At 41.8% G+C, this 11826-nt stretch overlaps 1 protein-coding gene across 2 annotated transcripts in view; it reads left to right on the top strand.

The window, feature by feature from the left end:
• The first annotated feature begins 424 nt into the window (after positions 1–424).
• Positions 425–11826, top strand: part of Flacc1 (flagellum associated containing coiled-coil domains 1) — a 35568-nt gene continuing 24166 nt past the window's right edge. The window contains exons 1-4 of one of the 2 annotated variants that reach the window (XM_031367600.1): positions 425–735; positions 3578–3727; positions 4313–4390; positions 5145–5193. In XM_031367600.1, coding sequence (XP_031223460.1) covers positions 3615–3727; positions 4313–4390; positions 5145–5193 — 240 coding nt within the window. In that variant the 5' untranslated portion in view covers positions 425–735; positions 3578–3614. Of the gene's footprint in view, positions 853–3577; positions 3728–4312; positions 4391–5144; positions 5194–11826 lie in introns of both variants that reach the window. The other variant, XM_031367599.1, reaches the window with a different exon arrangement.

The raw sequence follows: 11826 nt of genomic DNA, 5'->3' as shown, positions 1-11826 counted from the left end.
GCTTTTGTTTTGTCTTTTTTGTTTTTGCTTTATTTGGAGAGATCAGTTTTGCTTAGGGAAAAACAGAAACCACGGGTAGCTAAAAACTGCCTCGTTTCTGTGGACTGCCACAGGTCTCAAAGGCTGAACTTCAAAGAAAGAGGTGCCCACTGTAGACTTAGTTCTAGGTTTCTGAGAAAACAGAGGAAGTTAAAATCAGCTACAAAATCCCGGACTGTGGCCACATGTTGGGAAGGCCTAGCGGTCTATTGCTCTGGAAATTAAGCTTCTCCGATCTCACTTCTGATACTGAGGTAAAAATCTTACATGAATTCCCTGCTGTTGACAATGGACACTGATTCGAGTGTGAAGATTTAACAGTTAAACCGGCTTCTTCCCCATTCCTGTCAGGAACAGAGATCTTTGAGCCAATGAGGTACCACCATTCTGTTTCCATAGTGATAAAAGAAACAAACCCTCCCTGGCTAGCTCCCTAAAACAAACCTCGCAAGTCAGGCTCAGTCAAAGGACTTTAGCTAGAGGATGAATTTCTCCTCAAGGGTAGCTTTCACCGTAATACAACGAAAACTGAACTGAACTCTCTTCTAAGGGAAGCTCTTGGCGTGCCCGCGAAAACCTTCTAAAGCCGCTGGCTGGGTTTGCCAGTCTCCAAGGCAGTCTCGAGATTTCTGCCTTGGCATCTCAACCACTTGGGAGTAAGCGCTGCAACCATGAGCTCTTAAACACCTTGATTCGGTGAGAAGTGAACCCTGATTTTGAGCTAATGGTGTCTGGTTTCCCTAAAACATTATGATTTCTTTAAGATTCAGCTTGGGAAGGAACCACAAGGCCAATGGATCTGAAAGGATTAAGGTAAGATCTTGGGAAGAGTTTCCAGCTGGCCGGTTGTTTAAAACCCAGACCCTTTCTAAAGCTCTGCTCACTCAGTCAAACGGCTGTGAGTGAAACACCAGGGAGAAAATACAGGGAAAGAAAAGAAGGGAACACACACACACACACACACACACACACACACACACACGCAAGCACACAAACTCCAGTAAACGGTCCAGTAAACACACAACCAGTAAACGGTCATTACCAAAAGGCTCTCAAAGTGCTCCTTACCAGCTTGCTTGCCTCAGTTTCTCCCCTGACACCCTTAGACCTACCTCAGGATTTGCTAATAGCCCAAATCTGTTCTAATGGCTCATTAGTTTTGCATAACTGATTTTAAATGCTTTTAATATGGTTCCCATAGATGCAAAGGGAACTTTTATTTTTAAGAGCAAAGTAATAAACATTAAGGCAATTTTTTAGAATGGGAAAAAAGGAAACAAACATTGATCAATACAAAACTGGTTAACATATAAGTAAATGCATCCATATAAATTTAGAGTTGTGAGCTAAGGGAAATGGCTCAGGGATTAGGGGTGCTTGCTGAGCTTCAGAGAACCTCGATTTTGTTCCAATAAACCACATCTAATGGCTCCCAACAGCTTGTAACTTCAGCTCCAGAATATCTAATGCTGTCTTCTGGTTTCCATGTGTTCCTGAACACTTATGGTATATACTCACCCAGACAAAAACACATACACAAAAATAAAAACCAGGCTGGCGAGATGGCTCAGTGGGTAAGAGCACTGACTGCTCTTACAAAGGTCCTGAGTTCAAATCCCAGCAACCACATAGTGGCTCACAACCACTCGTAATGAGATCTGATGCCCTCTTCTGGTGTGTTTGAAGACAGCTACAGTGTATTTACATATAATAATAAATAAATCTCAAAAGAAAAAAAAAGAAATAAAGACAATATGGTGACAATATGGTGTTGCTGGACAGTGGTGGTGCATGCCTTTAATCCCAGCACTTGGGAGGCAGAGGCAGGCATATTTCTGAGTTCCAGGTCAGCGTGGTATACAGAGTAAGTTCCAGGACAGCCAGGGCTATACAGAGAAACCCTGTCTCAAAAAACCAAAAAACAAACAAACAAACAAACAAACAAAAAAGATATGATGTTGGAGGAGTGACACGCAGTGGGAGGGGGTATAGACAAGTAAGATTAGTTACATTGACATTGTTGAAACTAGGAGATAGGTGAGCTTATTTTACTCTTTCTCTACATTTGGAATATTTTTTTAAATTTCTTGATTGTAAAAATAACTTACATTTAAAAACAATGACATATTTTACATAATAGAAACTCATGGTATTTTCTTTAGAAATATATCCAGGATGTAAATATAGTTTGTTCCTGTTTCATAGAAACTTATGTAAGTCTGTTTCTTTAGAATGCAGAAAATTCTGGAAGGCATCCATAAGCATTCTCATTGGTCATCTCTGGATGTTGTATTTTTTATTTTTTTTCACTTCCTTAATCTTTTCTGTACTGATTGTCTCTGTAGTGAGCTGATTTCAAGTTACTATATGCACACATACAAATAAGCCTATTTTTTTTTAAAGAGAGAGTATTTTCTGTGTGTAAAGTGCCGCTCTAATTCCTGGTACTCCTTTCCATGCACAGGGCTGAGAACATGATTCTGAGGAAACGTCCGCAGCAATTAGACCCAGCGTGGACTAACACGAGCCATCCTTTTTAAGAAGCTCATTTCAAATTTAAATCTTAAATTAAAAAAAAAAGTTTAAATTTATAGGCTCAGAAAAGTAGGCTTCCTGCAGTCCCATGTCTAATGTGTAAAGTCGGGCCCACCTGATTTCAAAGAACCCCCAAATTTTCATAACATGTCATGAGGGGAACAGGAAACATAATTCTAACATTCTGACCCAATTTTCAGTTTTTAACACCTAAGCTACAAAGTCTCTTTCTCTACCTACAGGCGTGTATGTGTGTGCGCATGTATGCATGTATGTATGTATGTATGTATATACATGCATGCATCATCAGGCTCTGGGGGGGGAGTGAGAACAGGGACAGGTCTGGTCCTGAAGAGACATGGACACTATTGATTGTACCATATACTCCATATACTGTCAACTCTACCTATCAGTGTCATCGGAAATCGTATCTCTCTGCATCTGGGCTCACGCGAGAGTTCCTTTGCATCTGGGCTCACGCGAGAGTTACCGTGCACGCAGCAATCACGATGAAGGTTGTTTTTAGTTCCCTGCTGCAGTTCAGACAGATGACCCAAATTAAGAAACAGGGCCCTTTGTGCTCTAGTTGGAGAAGGACAACAACTCCCCCAGAAAGTTCTGTGCAGGATCTGCTGTGGGGAATTTCTTCATGCCGAGTGAGCTAATGTGAACTTGAGGAGGGATGGGGCCAGAGGAACTGAGTGGATGCTCCCAACTCTGCAATGTGCTGCCTGTGTGACATCTCTGTGTGTCACCTGTAAGCCTAGGCAGCAATAGCTAGGCAAAGATTGTACACTTGGATTACAGTAACGACTCAATTATGCAAGATGCGTATTTGCTTTCATGTCAAGCAGCAAATGTAAGGCGTCACTCTACAGTGAGAGCCCGCGTCAGCTCAGCCTCCACCCTTGTTCATTGCGCCGCCCCTTGGTCCGTCCCTGTCTTTGTTTGCTTTGGTTTCTGAGTGGTTTAACTCTCTGCGGTTGTTTTCCCATCTCAACAGGAGCCCCTGGCCTAGCAAGCCTGCCTATGACCTGACCATGTACCCCAATCCTCTCATCTACTGCACCTGCTGGGACCCCTGGAACTTGGGACCACGGAAGCTAATCAAGACCCCTCATCCACTTCCAAAGACTCCCACGGGGAAGTTTAAGTAAGAATAAGCTGGATTGGGCTAGGTACAGGAGACAAAGGATTCCTTTGTGGTCCTCTGCCTTACAAGACTCCCCAGTAGAGAGCTTGACACAAATTCCCGACAGAACAGGAAGCCCTGCCGTCCTGCCTTTCCCTTCAGCCTGGGTGCTGCCCTGATCTTGCAAGTCTGTTTGACTCAATGCCATTTCAATAAAGACCCAACCGTGCAATTTTGTAGTACAGTACAGTGTGTGCATGTGCGTGTGTGTGTGTGTGTGTGTGTGTGTGTATGTATGTGTATGTGTGCATGTGTGTGTGTGCATGTGTGTGTGTGTGTGTGTGTGTGTATGAGTGTAAAACACCCAGAGAGCTTTGGTGTCAGCTGCCCCTCCCCAGGGGAGCCTTGGAGCTGGTGCTAAGGACCAGGAGATAGTAGATAAGAACCAGCAGCACCTTGGGTCTGAGTCTTCAAGGCCTCAAATCTCCATAGCCTCCATGATCACATTGTATATTCCAATTTGGAGTCACCACGAGCATGCCCTTATTGGGGAGGATCACGATAGCTTTTTTCCGTTTCCAGTGTTTATTTATTTATTGTTTCCAGGCCAATTTTACCTTCACCAGCTTCAAAAGAAGGCAGCTACTTCCTGTCCCAACCAGCAAAATCTACTACTTTCCCAAAGTAAGTACTTTTGACTCCATGAAGCAATGAATAATAATAATAATAATAACACTACTCAAGAGATCCGTTCTCTCTGAGAGCTCTGTGTACAGCCCTGCTCACACTCATTTTAGACTTCTTCATCGAGGCCCTGTACCAACAGATTCCCCTAGCTGCCCGGGGGCCACACACACACACACACACACACACACACACAAAAGACCTCATGGCTGACTTGAACTGATTTACTACCAAGGATGTCAGAAAACTGCCACAATCCATTGATTTGTTCCCCCACAACCAAATCCATGGTGATTGCAGCTCAGAGAAGGTGAGGAAGCAGTGATTGGCTGCAAAGAGGAGCCCTCGGCCCTGAAGAGTGGGGAGATGGAGCAGTGAGCACAGGTTGGAGGTTGTCTACAGGTTGGAGGTTGTCCAGGCGGCTAACCTGAGATGTCACTGCATGGGGCCAATGCACTTATGAAAAAGAAACTGTCAGTCGGCAATACGATGTGAACACTGTGCAGACAAACACTGGGGACACAGGAAGCCTCTGGATGCTTGCAAAGGCATGGAGTCAGTTTGCCCTGAGCGCTCCAGACTGTACCCACATCCATTTGGACTGCCCCCCTCAATGGGGGCCCAATACCAAAGTATTCCCCAGCTCCCCAGGGTGCTCCTCCAGAAAGGCATAGCTGGCAACACCAAGGTGCAGCTCCCTGAGCTCTGCCTTTTGGCTGCTCTGTTGCTTTCTGAGCACATTTCTCTCTTGCAGGGACAAAGCCCAGTCAGGAAAGACCGAGGACAGCAGCAAAGTACCGACTGTGAGTAGAAATGGGAAAGGAACAGGGTGAGCATTTATCTGGAGCCTACTGTGTGCAAGCATGAGGCTTTGACATACTCACTCTGCCAAATCTTAACAGAGATCCTAGAAGTAATCCTTATATTATGAGTGGTACACACTTGAGGTAGCTGGTATGTGGCCAAACTGTAACTAAAGCCCAGCTACTCTCCTTGGCTTTGTGTAGGTCCCTGGTGGAAAACAGACGGTGGTGGGTTAGTACAACTCATGCCCCAATATAGGAAGCCCTCTGCACACTGGAAGCCAGAGACCTTGAGGCGCCTTGAGAGGGCACCTATGGCCAGCAAGGGCAAGGAAACCAGCCTCAGATCTGACACAAACATGAGATCAGGTTATATTTGCATTTTAGAAAATGAACGTCCTGGTAGGACGTTCTGGCTCCTTTTTGTTTTATGGTTTTATCCATCCTTCCCCTTCCTAAAACAAGGATCATGCAGTCCTAAGGGCTTCAGTGATTGGGAACAAAATAAGCAAAGAAAACCACAATCACCCTATTGGGTGGAGAGGTTGTGAACATTGGGGGCAAATGAGTGAAAGCAGAGAGAACTGGGACAGTGTCATAAGTGTTCCGTTACATAATGTAGTGGCGTGACGTGGCGGGAGGGCGAGCCGTAGCAGGCCCATGCTGAGGCATCTCTCCTTGAGGTATCACCAGCCATATAATGAGTCTAGTATAAAATGAAGCTTTTGGGGGGGGGTCAGAAGGGGTGAGAAGGGAGTAGAGGCAGAGAAAGGGGATGGGGAAGGACGGAAAAGAGAGGAGAGAGAAAGTAGGGAACATGAGGTTTGGAGGGAGGACAGGGAGAGGAGAGAGAAAGAGGAAAGGAGCAGGGGCAAGCCGTCCTTGTATAGCAAGCCAGGCTCCTAATTGGCTGTTGCTAGGTAACTGTTGGGCGGAGCCTAGAAGAAATACTAACATTGAGAGTCCAAGCGCAGGATGCTGTGCACTTGATCCAGGACTGAACAAGGCATAAAGGAGGGAGATGCTGATAAGCCATTTAGGAGACAGAATGGCCAGGAAGACTCCGTACTGCTAAATGTTCTGCATATCTCTAGATGCTGTGATTGCATCCAAGTTAGCAACTGACAATGCCAGGGTTCTGCCATGCCATCTGATGGATATAGGAGGATGAACTCACTACATGTTTGTGTCCCTCCTAACCATCTCCTTGAGAGTTATTTTGTTGTTTTTCTCCCTTTAAAAAGCCCTTTGGAAAAGTTAATTTCTCCACTTTTCTCTCTTTCTTTTTCTTTCTCTCTCCTCTCTCTCTCTCTCTCTTTCTCTCTCTCTCTCTTTTTTTGCATTTTTATTGGATATTTTCTTTATTTACATTTCAAATGTTATCCCCTTTCTCAATTCCCCCTGCCCTGAAACACCCTATTCCATCTCCCCTCCCCCTGCTTCTATGAGGGTGTTCCCCCACCCACCTACCCACTCCAACCTCCTCACCCTGGCATTCCCCTACACTGGGGCATCAAGCCTTCACAGGACCAAGGGCCTCTCCTCCCATTGATGTCCAGAAAGGCCATTCTATGTCACATATGCGGCTGGACCATGGGTCCCTCCATGTGTACTCTTTGGTTGGTGGTTTAGTCCCGGGAAGCTCTTGGGGGTCTGGTTGGTTGATATTGTTGTTCTTCCTATGGGATTGCAAACCCCTTCAGCTTCTTCAGTCCTTTCTCTTAACTCTTCCATTGGGGACACGTGCTCAGTCCAATGGTTGGCTGTGAGCATTCGCCTCTGTATTTGTCAGGCTCTGACAGAGCCTCTCAGGAGACAGCTATATCAGGCTCCTGTCAGCATGCATTGCTTGGCATCCACAATAGTGTCTGTATTTGGTAACTGTATATTGAATGGATCACCAAGTGGGGCAGTCTCTGAATGACCTTTCCTTCAGTCTCTGCTCCACCCTTTGTCTCTATATTTGCTCCTGTGAGTGTTTTGTTGCCCCTTCTAAGAAGCACCGAAGCACCCACACTTTGGTCTTCTTTCTTCTTGAGCTTCATGTGGTCTGTGAATTGTATCTTGGGTATTGGGAGCTTCTGGGCTAATATCCACTTATCAGAGAGTACATACCACATGTGTTCTTTTGTAACTGGGTTACCTCACTCAGGATGATATTTCCTAGTCTGATTCATTTGCATAATAATTTCATGAATTCATTGTTTTTAATAGCTAAGTAGTACTCCATTGTATAAATGGAGTACTGTATCCATTTTATAAGAACTGGGTTCTTCCCAGCCTCTGGCTATTATAAATAAGGTTGCTATGAACATAGTGTGCTTGTTATATGTTGGAGAATCTTTTGGGTATATGCCCAGAAGTGGTATAGCTGGGTCCTCAGGTAATACTTTGTCCATTTTTCTGAGGAACCACCAGACTGATTTCCAGAGTTGTTGTACCAGCTTGCAATCCCTCCAACAGTGGAGGAGTGTTGCTCTTTTTCCACATCCTTACCAGAATCTGCTGTTACCTGAGTTTGATCTTAGCCATTCTGACTAGTGTGAAGTGGAATCTCAGGGTCATTTTGACTTGTATTTCCCTGATAACTAAGGATGTTGAACATTTCTTTAGCTGATTCTCAGCCATTAGAGTTTCTTCAGTTGAAATTCTTGATTTAGCTCTGTAGCCCATTTTAATAGGGTTATTTGATTCTCTGGAGTATAACTTCTTGAGTTCTTTGTATATATTGGATATTAGCCCTCTATCAGATGTAGGATTGGTAAAGATCTTTTTCCAACCTATTGGTTGCCATTATGTCCTATTGACAATGTCCTTTGCCTGACAGAAGCTTTGCAATTTTATGAGGTCCCATTTGTCAATTCTTGATCTTAGAACATAAGCTATTGGTGTTCTCTTCAGGAAATTTTCCTGTGCCCATGTGCTGGAGGCTCTTCCCCACTTTCTTTTCTGTTAGTTTCAATGTACCTGGTTTTATGTGGAGGTCCTTGATCCACTTGGACTTGAGCTTTGTACAAGGAGATAAGAATGGATCCATTTGCATTCTTCTACATGCTGACGGCCAGTTGAGCCAGCATTATTTGCTGTCTTTTTTCCACTGGATGGTTTTAGCTCCTTTGTCAAAGATCAAGTGATCATAGGTGTGTGGGTTCATTTCAGTGTCTTCAATTCTATTCCATTGATCTTCCTGCCTGTCACTGTACCAATACCATATAGTTTTTATCACTATCGCTTTGTAGTACAGCTTAACATCAGGGACGGCAATTCCCCCAGAAGTTGTTTTATTGTTGAGAATAGTTTTCACTATCCTGAGTTTTTTGTTATTGTAAATGAAATTGAAAATTGTTCTTTCTAACTCTATGAAGAATTGAATTGGGATTTTGATGGGGATTGTACTGAATCTGTAGATTGCTTTTGGCAAGATGGCCATTTTTACTATATTAATCCTACCAATCCTTGAGCATGGGAGATCTTTCCAACTTCTGAGATCTTTGATTTCTTTCTTCAGAGAGAAGTTCTTGTCATACAGATCTTTCACTTGCTTGGTTAGAGTCATACCAAGGTATTTTATATTATTTATGACTATTGTGAAGGATGTCATTTCCTTAATTTCTTTCTCAGCCTGTTTATCCTTTGAGTAGAGGAAGGTCACTGATTTGTTTGAGATAATTTTATATCCAGCCACTTTGCTGAAATTGTTTATCAGATTTAGGAGTTCTCTGGTAGATTTTTGCGGTCATATAAGTATACTATCATATCATCTGCAAATAGTGATATTTGGACTTCTTCCTTTCTAATTTGTATCCCTTTGACCTATTGCTGTCTAATTAATCTGGCTAGGACTTTGGCTATTATATTGAATAGGTAGGGAAAGAGTGGGCAGCCTTGTCTTGTCCCTGATTTTAGTGGGATTGCTTCAAGTTTCTCTCTATTTAGTTTGATGTTGGCTATTGGTTTGCTGTATATTGCTTTTACTATGTTTAGGTATGGGCCTTGAATTCTTTATCTTTCTAAAACTTTAATCATGAAGGGATGTTGAATTTTGTCAAATGCTTTCTCAGCATCTAATGAGATGATTGTGTGTTTTTTTTTCTTTGAGTTTGTTATTGTAGTGGACTATGTTGATGGATTTCTGTATATTGAACCATCCCTGCATCCATGGGATGAAGCCTACTTGATCATGATGGATGATCGTTTTGATGTGTTCTTGGATTCAGTTTGCAAGAATTTTATTGAGTATTTTTGCATCAATATTCATAAGGAAAATATTGATCTGAAGTTCTCTTTCTTTGTTGGGTCTTTGTGTGGTATAAGCATAATTGTGGCTTCATAGAAGGAATTGAGTAGAGTACCTTCTGTTTCTACTTTGTGGAATAGTTTGAGGAGTATTAGTATTCGGTCCTCTTTGAAGGTCTGATAGAATTCTCCACTGAACCCATCTGGTCCTGGGCTTTTTTTTTTGGTTGGGAGACTATTATTGACTACTTCTATTTCTTTAGAGGTTATGGGACTGTTTAGATAGTTTATCTGATCCTGATTTAACTTTGGCACCTGGTATCTGTCTAGAAAATTGTCCATTTTGTCCAGATTTTCCAATTTTGTTGAATATAGGCTTTTGTAGTAGGATCTGATGATTTTTTTAAACTTCCTCAGTTTCTATTGTTATGTCTCCCTTTTCATTTCTGATTTTATTAATTTGGATACTGTCTCTGTGTCCTATGATTAGTCTGGCTAAGGGTTTATCTATCTTGTTTATTTTCTCAAAGAACCAGCTCCTGGTTTGGTTCTTTGTAGAGTTAGTTGTTTTTGTTTCTACTTGGTTGACTTCAGCCCTGAGTTTGATTATTTCCTGCCATCTACTCCTCTTGGGTGTATTTGCTTCTTTTGTTCTAGAGCTTTAAGGTGTGCTGTCAAGCTGCTAGTGTATGCTCTCTCCAGTTTCTCTTTGGAGGCACTCAGAGCTATGAGTTTTCCTTCTTACACTGCTTTCATTGTGTCCCATAAGTTTTGATATGATGTGTCTTCATTTTCATTAAATTCTAAAAAGTCTTTAATTTCTTTCTTTATTTCTTCCTTGACCAAGTTATCACTTAGTAGAGCATTGTTCAGCTTCCATGTGTATGTGTGCTTTCCATTGTTTTTGTTGTTATGATTATTTCATGGGATTATTTCAATCTTGTATCTGTTGAGGTCTGTTTTGTGACCGATTATAGGGTCAGTTTTGGAGAAGGTACCATGAGGTGCTGAGAAAAAGGTATATTCTTTTGTTTTAGGATGAAATGTTCTATAGATATCTGTTAAATCCATTTGGTCCATAACTTCTGTTAGTTTCACTGTATATCTGTTTAGTTTTTGTTTCCATGATCTGTCCATTGCTGAGAGGTGGGGTGTTGAAGTCTCCCACCATTATTATGTGAGGTGCAATGTGTGCTTTGAGCTAATAAAGTTTCTTTTATGAATGTGGGTACCCTTGCATTTGGAGCATAGGTGTTCAGAACTGAGAGTTCATCTTGGTATATTTTTTCCTTTGACCAGTATGAAGTATCCTTCCTTATCTTTTTTGATAACTTTAGGTCAAAAGTCAATTTTGTTCTATATTAAAATGACTACTCTAGCTTGCTTCTTGGACCATTTACTTGGAAAATTTGTTTCCAGTCTTTTACTCTGAGGTAGTGTCTATCTTTGTCACTGAGGTGCATTTCCTGTACACAGCAAAATTCTGGGACTTGTTTATGTATCCAGTCTGTTAGTCTAGGTGTTTTTATTGGAGAATTGAGTCCATTAATGTTAAGAGATATTAAGGAAAAGTGATTGTTGCTTCCTGTTATATGTGTTGTTAGAGGTAGAATTATGTTTGTGTGGCTATCTTCTTTTGGGTTTGTTGAAAGAAGATTACTTTCTTGCTTTTTCTAGGGTGTAGTTTCCCTCCTTCTGTTGAAGTTTTCCTTCTATTTATTCTTTGTAGGGGTGGATTTGTGGAAAGATATTGTGTAAATTTGGTTTTGTCATGGAATATCTTGGTTTCTCCATCTATGGTAATTGAGAGTTTTTCTGGATATAGTAGCCTGGGTTGGCATTTGTGTTCTCTTAGGATCTGTATGACATCTGCCCAGGATCTTCTGGCTTTCATAGTCTCTGGTGAGAAGTCTGGTGTAATTCTGATAGGCCTGCCTTTATATGTTACTTGACCTTTTTCCCTTACTGTTTTTAATATTCTTTCTTTGTTTTGTGCATTTGGTGTTTTGATTATTATATGATGGGAGAAATTTCTTTTCTGGTTCAATCTATTTCTAGTTCTGTAGACTTCTTGTATGTCCATGAGCATCTCTTTTTTTAGGTTAGGGAAGTTTTCTTCTATAATTTTGTTAAGATATTTACTGGCCCTTTAAGTCTTCTTCGCTCTCTTCAATTCCTATTATCCTTAGGTTTCATCTTCTCATTGTGTCCTAGATTTCCTGGATGTTTTGGATTAGGAGCTTTTTGCATTTTCTTTGACTGTTGTGTCAATGTTTTCTATGGTGTCTTCTGCCCCTGAGATTCTCTTCCTTCTCTTGTATTCTATTTGGTGATGCTTGCATCTATGACTCCTGATCTCTTTCCTAGATGTTCTATCTCCAGGGTTGTCTCCCTTTG

Source organism: Mastomys coucha, unplaced genomic scaffold (genome assembly GCF_008632895.1).
Source record: "Mastomys coucha isolate ucsf_1 unplaced genomic scaffold, UCSF_Mcou_1 pScaffold14, whole genome shotgun sequence".
Lineage (NCBI taxonomy): Eukaryota > Metazoa > Chordata > Mammalia > Rodentia > Muridae > Mastomys > Mastomys coucha.
This window is presented reverse-complemented; position numbering and strand designations above follow the sequence as displayed.